Below are 8,045 nucleotides of genomic sequence, written 5' to 3' on the forward strand. Positions count from 1 at the left end.
AAAATAACTCATACAAAGTCAAAGGGTGGCTCCATATATAACCATTTATACCACTCTTTTTCAAAATCAAAATCTGATTTTAAAATCCTACTTTGAAACCAAACGCAGCATAAAGTTTGACCTTCCATGACAAAGAGTAGACACTAGTAAACTTCTATTCTCATCTATCTGAAAAAGTAAAAAAAAAAAAAAAGCAACCAAGCGATAGAAAGAAAAAATCAAGGACTGCAGTGAAATGTAGGACTGCTATTATAGATAATCGAATAATCAAATCGAAACGAATACAAAAAATGAAAAATATTCAAGAATATGGTTTGATTCCGGTCTTATTTGTTTTTCTTTGGAATTTATGGATATGGTTCGAGTATCGGTTTTTAAGACTAAGAACCAGAAAAACCAAACCAAACCATATTTTATATCATAATCCTTTTTCTCTCCTATATGCCTTCAACCCATATCTATTGTACTTAGCAGATATGGTGTTTGGTTGTTTTCCTTTCATGATGATCATTGAGTTTACAACTTTCTTGCGGTTGGGGTGGATTTCGCAATTTCGTGGAGTATCAACTTTCAAAATTTTGGTTATTTTGTTGTTGGTTGAATGTTTGGTTCTTAATAAAATGAGTATTTACTAAGTTGGTTTTGACATGACTCAATACCGCAATTAAGTTCCCTGTAACATTTTATGGCACCATTTGATAAAAAAGAGAATTTGGTTATTCAATTGACCGAATCAAAAAATCGAATTTTATGATTTGATTTTATGTTTTTAAACCGATTTTGATATAGAGACGGTTTCTAATATTTAAAAAGCCGAATTTAGGTTGGATTTCGGTTTGAGCCAAAAACTGAACCAAACCGAAACCAAGCACCAAATGTAAATAGTTGTCATCTTAGACTTATCTGTTTACATGTCTAACACCTGCTCCCCGGCCCAATTCTAAGGCCCATCCCCAACCAGACCCAGTCGAATTCTCTGGCCCAGATTCGAGTCCGGGACTAAATCCCAACCATTAGCGTTCAATATATGAGCTCAAATATTAACGTAGCGTTTGGTAACGAAATTGAGTTTGATTTAATTTAATTTGATTTAGTTTGATTTGAGAATATGAATTCAAAAATAGTTGAAATAAGTTTGTGAGAGAGTTTGAAGAATAAGATAAAAAAAAGTTATGATTATTTTGTTGAATTGAGGAAAAAATGTTGAATTTGAGGAAAAAAGCATTGTATAGTTAATAGAATTTAGTATTAAAAAATTAATTTGAATAATATATAAGAAAAAGTATCAGAGAATTTGAAGAAAAAGATTAAAAAAAAAGTAATGATAATATCGTTGAATTAAGGGAAAAGTTAAGTTAAGTTAAGTTAAATAAAATTTGATTCTGTTACCGACCATGCTAATCTTGCACAAACAAGAGTACGAAGTTCAGGTAATAAACATACTAATCCTGCACAATCAAGAGTACTAAGTTCAGGTAATTTTTCTTCATCGTATTGTGCACTTCACACGAGACATATAACTTTTTACTCCTCCGCGAATGATCGTCTTGGGATATTACCCGGATACATACCATTCATTAAACACAGATCCAAGTCCAAAACAAGCTAGAAAAGTAACGCAAGACCAAACTTTACCGGGAAACAAGAAACCAGATCGAGCTTCGCTATCATTTCAGTTCTGCCGCGCTCTCGATGTCCTCTTCCACGACGGACTTTAGCACGGTGTTGTCCGAATTCCTGACTGAGCAGTTCGCCCGGACCTCCCCCCCTGTCCCAGTCAGCACGCTGAGTTGCCCCATCTTGGTCATTGCCACCACAAACTTCTCAAAGAATAGACTTTGGTTCACCGCGAAGTCGGTGACGATGTCCTTGGTCGTGGCATCAGTGTACAGGTCCTGGTCAGAGTTGAAGAGGCCCTGCCGGTTCATGAGGTCCACGTAGTACTTGTTGTCGAATGCGTCGGGTGATCGGATGTCCAGGACCGTGGTGTTCGTTATGTTCAAAGCGGGACAGGTCAGCTTCAGGTTTTTCGCGAACGTCTTGTCCATGACGGGGTCCTGGGCAGGGTAGAGGCGCTCTTCGAAGGAAGTGCAGTGGCCCAGCCCGATCGTGTGCCCACCTGACAGGGCCACAGTGTCGGTCGCGTCGAGGCCCTTCGTGGCCAAGGAGCTTAGGATGGTGCTCGCGTTGGTCCTGGGTGAAGGCAGGTTTTCTATTGTTGCATTTCTCGTGGCAAAGTTCAGCCCGTCTCGTCGACCCAGCGGGACATCGTAGTTAGGCCCACCCGACTGTAAAAATTATCATGTAAGTGTATTAGAATTCAGGTTTATGAATCATTTTGCATCAATGATTTCACTTTGATAACGAAAAAAAATAGGGGAACAATTACTACCGAAAAAAATAGGGGAATAATGAAATTATCAACTAATTATCGGCTATTTTTCAAATTAAAATTAAAGATTGCCTATCATAAAATTAGGAGGTTCTACGATAACATTAAGGAGACAAGTAATTATCATCACATTACTAGATAGGAGATTAAATTCTTTTGTTAATTTTTCATTGCTTAGGATGTCAGCATTCTTATAATAGTGAGACTAGGTGATAGGTGATCAATAAATTAAGAAATGTTTGCATGTCACAATAAATGCCAAATGTAACTGTTCCAACTATCAAGTTGCTATATATATATATATATATATATATATATATATATATTGTAACTGGAGATTAGCTAGTAAAGAATATATAAATGAATTACCGATAATTTTGGAGTGGTTGGGCGTGTCTAAACTCTAAAGTATGACAACTTGTATACTTGGGGTCATTATACACCGCTATAAATAATATAATTTTAATTTCATTGGGTTTTGTTTCCATTTTTACCAAAAAATAAAGTATGACAACGTGCTGTGCTATCTAATAGCGTTTGATATCTCCTACCACACCCCCTTTTTCTTAGCACGGAGATCGAACGATGCTAGGGCACGGCATGGCACGGTGTGGACCCGGCACCATAGAAGTTGTTCATCATAGAGAATACTAATACGTTTATATGCCACTTGTTCTTCTTTAGTGACACTACACTTTTAACTCGTGCGTCCTTTTCAACCAAAGAAATATATTTTTTAAAAATGTGCATTATGTTTTAGTTTTTTTATGGGTATTATGTGCATTCTATTTTTTTCTTCGTCGGAATGTGCTTCCCACGCTAACTCAATTTGGTTAAAATTAAATAATAATTCCTTTCTTTCAAGAACTATTTTATCGCTTTAAGAATTCCAAGAGGAGTTTGATCAGTTGCTCGATATGAAATTAAGAAATGATTTGTGAATTTGATTCTCAAATGTTTAATTTCTGATTCTCATTTATTTTTATAATTTCTTTTTTCAGTGAGATCTTTTTTATTTCCAATTTCCTTATTACCCTTTATAGTAACCGACACGAAAACTTCTTCTTCTTTTTTTTGGCTGAATTTCCACGAAACTTATACGCATAGCAGAACAAATATAATAATAATGATCGTAATAATGAAATAATTGTTGAAGGGATTATTATTAGGTAATAATCACTTACCAAGAAAACAGAGTCGCGGGCAGCAAGGGCCGCAATATCTGCACAAGAGACTACTCGGCCACATTTCTGGTGGACTTGCTCCCGAAGTTCGTCGATGATCTCAAAAGCCCTAGCCCGAAGGCTCAGGTTGGGCGGGGCCTCCTGCTCGCCCGGGCCACTCGCCGATCCATCAAGCAGCACGGAACCATCACAGCCCTGCAACGATTATATCACCAAATGGAAAATTAGATAGAGAAACATATCGATGGCCACGAAGAAATCAACGTGTCCGGGACGCTAAGGTCAAAAATCGATCGCACCTTCCCTGTTGACGAGTCAATAGAAGCGCACTATTTCGAATGTGCTTTGCTAAGCGATGCCTTTGCTTTACAGCCTTTCCTTTGGAATTAATAGCTTTCCTCGTACGGATGCAGACAATAAAAATGCGTGGATGACCCTTTTTTTTTTTCCTTCTCTTTTTAGGTTGAAAATTTGGTGTTCATTTTTATGTCGGTCGGAATGGACACTGAAGCACTCAATTTGCAGACCAGATCCCCTTCAATGCAAAAGAAAATAATTTGACAAATGAATGTAATGCAATGACACGCATTCTCTCTTTGTAATTTAAAGATTTTAAGTTCGACTTCATGGTAAAACTATCCATTCCATTACTATTATTTTTTATTTCATTGAATTAGGTTATGACCTTCTTTAATTATAACCGACGAAACCGGACACATAATAAATATAGAAATCAATCTCCTCATGACAGGGACAAGCTGAATGGGATTAGTATCCACCTACTGTGTATTGGATTGGTTGAGGGAATTTTCTCATCAGGAAAATATCTATATAGCTATGGGTTTTATTTTTTGTTAACTTGGACAGTCAGATTCAACTTGATTTAAGGTGGGCCTAACATATAAAGTTGAATCCGACGGTCACCAAGAGGTCGGAAGTGAAAGTCTTGTGTAATGGATATATCACACCTGCCATTATATCACAAGACTCGATAAAAAAATCTTATTATTACTTTTTAAAAACACTAATTTGTCACAAATTCGATACCAATTGTGCTCATGTGTTTGACAACTATCGGCTTGTGACACGACATGTTATATGTAATGGTTGCATAAAAGACTTTCATGACGGAGTCGATGACTTTTGTTTTTCAATTATTAAGAACAATGAAACTAATCGTAAAACATAAGATATTGCATGCCCATATGTCAAACCAGATAACCTTCTACGTTTCATGTTTCATTCGGTTTTCGATTATCGTCAAGCAAGATGTTGAGATGACTCTCACACGACCATTTGCTTGCTGTATGTGATACAACTAGTACTATAAACAGTATATATAGATAATTAATTTACCTGAACAAAGCAGTCGTGGAAGTGGAGACGGAGCAACCCAGCAGCCTGGCCGATGTCCTGCTTGAAGATCTTCTTAAGGTACTTCCTGATGATGGATTCGACCTTCGGGCAGCTGGAGTCGTAGAAAGACCATGAGAGCCCTTTTGATAGAGGAACTGAAGCTCTGACTGGGCTTGAACCTTCACTATCACCATATTCGGCCCTCGAAAACTCGAACCAAGGAGCCAACAACAGAAGGTAAGACACCAAAACAAGAGAAGTGAAGGAAGCAGAAGCTGGAAAGGCCATTTTCCCCTTCATTAATTTTTATCGAGGGGGTGAAGCTGAGGAAACCTCCTTATTATAGCCAAAGATGCGTCAAGCTGATCGGCAGTAAAGTCTTTGGATTTGAATAGTCGTCTAATGAACAATGGGAATCTTCACCTTTTCTTTTCGTTATTTAATATAATTTAGTTTCCTCAAACCGTATCATATATAGTCGGTATACAGTGCTTTTCTAGATGAACTTTATCCGTAGGGAAACTTTATGAAAGCATCACGTCAATAGAAACAAAACTTAATTGAATATTTGTTAATAGATTGAAAATATTTTATGTAAAAAAAATTCGTTTTATCATTTTAATAATGTCTATTAATTTTTTAATTATATACATAGGAGACTCATGAGCTAATATATGATAAATTAAAATTTTGATAAATGAACACGAATAATCTTATCACAAAAATTGAATTTAAAATATCTATGTTCGAAATTAGGGGTATACACGGATACTGGGTATACCCAAAATCGATCAGAATCTACCCGTTAGAATAAGGTCTGGGTTGCTTGTATAAAAAATAGAATAGGATTCGAATATTAAAATACGGAACCGATAAAATCGGTTCCTGTTCTTACATATTGGGTACCCAGAACAGGAACTGAAACTAATATCCGAACTCAAATAATAATTTCCTCCATTATATATATATATAGTTATATTCAGATATTTATATATTTAAAAAATATAATCACTAATTTAAAAAAAAATCTAAATCTATGTCGACATTCTGTTTTGCGTGATTACTGATTATGAATGAGACATTTTCAATTTTATTTAACGAGATAAAAAAAATTTACAGGTTCTAACAGATAATCCGGAACCTGTGATATAATACATGTTTCAGGTAGGTTTCGATTCGGGACTAAACATAGTAGGGTCATGTAAATCTTGAAACATGTCATTTATAAGGTAAGATCCAGGTATCGTAAAAAAATAAAGTACCCTAACTCGCACGTCTCAAGTTGAAATGAAGGCTCGTGTCATGCACAACCGCTCCATCCTCCTGCTAATGCTAACGTGTATCGATTGAGATGTAAAGGCTGACTAAAATGGGCTGGGAAGACTTTTTGGCCCTTTGTGGCAGTTGGCGCCTTGTGAGAGGGGTTAAGAACCTCGAGATTGTGTGGATGCCATGTGAATGAAGAAAATAATAAGTCTTTCTTATATTTTCCGTAAATTTATTATAAATGCCGCGTACGTGGACTAACGAATATCTATATATATATATATATATATATAAAATATGCATGGTCCCTTTTTGTTTGGAAATGTATAAAAGGTCGAATTCAGATCCACCATCATCGTATATTATGCTAAATGAGTTAGATCTAATGAGCAAGAAATTAAAACTCGAGCAAAGCAGAAAAAGAACTTGATACAATCGGTCATTAGAGTGACTATAAATGCATGAGATCCTGATTGTTACAGGCTGGGGAGGAAAAAGTCGATCAGCTCTAGCCTCCAGTTAGTATAGGGGCCATATTTATATGTAAATGCTGGAAAATTGGCACGAGTAGGTATATCACAATGTCTCTCTGGATTTATAATATGTTTCTTCCAAAGACTAGATTTTTTACATAAAATATTAACATGGTTTCATTCTATTGTTTGTAATGATTACGTTATTTAACCAATATTTGAATTCAATTTCACATTGAGAAGAAGTCTAAGGGTCATGGTTGTATATTGACCCAGTCTTCCTCTTCGATCACGAGAATATATAGAATATATAGCCCTTTTAAAGTTGTAGTGGTCATTTTCTTTTTTTCTAAGATTAAGTTTTAGGGCGTTCCCTTTTTGGACTACGTACATAGTTCATGGTATTAATATTAATTAATGAAGGCGTCTTCTAAGCAAGTTCTTGCAATTAATTATTTTAAATAGAAAAAAATTATAAAAGGACTTTCACCCAAAAGAAAATTACAGAAAGACAAGTAACTCCAAAAAAACAGGTATCTAAGGTATATGGTAAAATTGTTTGTTTCTAAGCCAAGTTATTAATTTTTTTTCAATCACATCTGTCATGGCCGTCACCCCGTTAGTTTTTGCCATGAAAACATTGACTTGGCAAATCTATGTGGATTTATTTGCCAGGTACACCACTCACCGTATGCCTCAACATCAATGATGATTAAAATTTTCAAAGTATACATATATATTAGATTTATAAATCTTTTGAAATCATTTATTTAGTTTTATGATATATTTATTTCGGATTACTGTCGAAAAAAATTCTTGGACTTTTTCAAATTTAAATTATATATTATGATGCGGCATGCAATCGATGGTGCTGCATATCAAGCAAATCACGTAGACGGGCAAAGCTAGCGCGCATTTTATGGCAAAAAATTGACCAGCACGCACTAAATTTGAAATGAAAAGAAAAAAAGAACAAAAGTGGGTATATGCAATTTTTAAATCACGATTTCTTTTGGTAGGAATCATGATAATTTTTTGAAATCACTAATTTTTATTTCAAAGGGAATATAACAGTCATGATAGGGTCATGTTCATGAACTGATCAGGTGCATTAAAATTAGATACGTGTGGACAAAATTATTGACATGAACCAAAAGAGGTGCTTTAATGAACAATAAGCCCATTGATATGATGGCCAATCGGAGGGAAGATTCCCAATTCCTATCACCTCCATCCAAAAAGCCCTACCCACCAAAGTTGATTTTATTTCACCCACATGTAAAATTCCTATGAAATGAAAGGTCTTATACCTTACCTGCAACATCGTACCTTGAATCTGTGCATTGACCACTTGTAATATATTGGAATGTGGAT

The 8,045-nt window shown here is 35.5% G+C and overlaps 1 protein-coding gene across 1 annotated transcript; it reads right to left on the reverse strand.

Annotated features, from left to right (window-relative positions):
• Window positions 1-1,425: 1,425 nt before the first annotated feature.
• On the reverse strand, window positions 1,426-5,356 carry LOC116189204 (peroxidase 12-like). The gene is made up of 3 exons (XM_031518765.1): window positions 4,933-5,356; window positions 3,577-3,771; window positions 1,426-2,288 (listed from the first exon to the last, which is right to left on the reverse strand). The coding sequence occupies exons 1-3, from the start codon at window positions 5,230-5,232 to the stop codon at window positions 1,668-1,670; spliced, it is 1,116 nt and encodes a 371-aa protein (XP_031374625.1). The 5' UTR covers window positions 5,233-5,356; the 3' UTR covers window positions 1,426-1,667.
• Window positions 5,357-8,045: the final 2,689 nt, after the last annotated feature.

The sequence above is a fragment of the Punica granatum genome, chromosome 8 (genome assembly GCF_007655135.1).
Source record: "Punica granatum isolate Tunisia-2019 chromosome 8, ASM765513v2, whole genome shotgun sequence".
NCBI classification, from domain to species: domain Eukaryota; kingdom Viridiplantae; phylum Streptophyta; class Magnoliopsida; order Myrtales; family Lythraceae; genus Punica; species Punica granatum.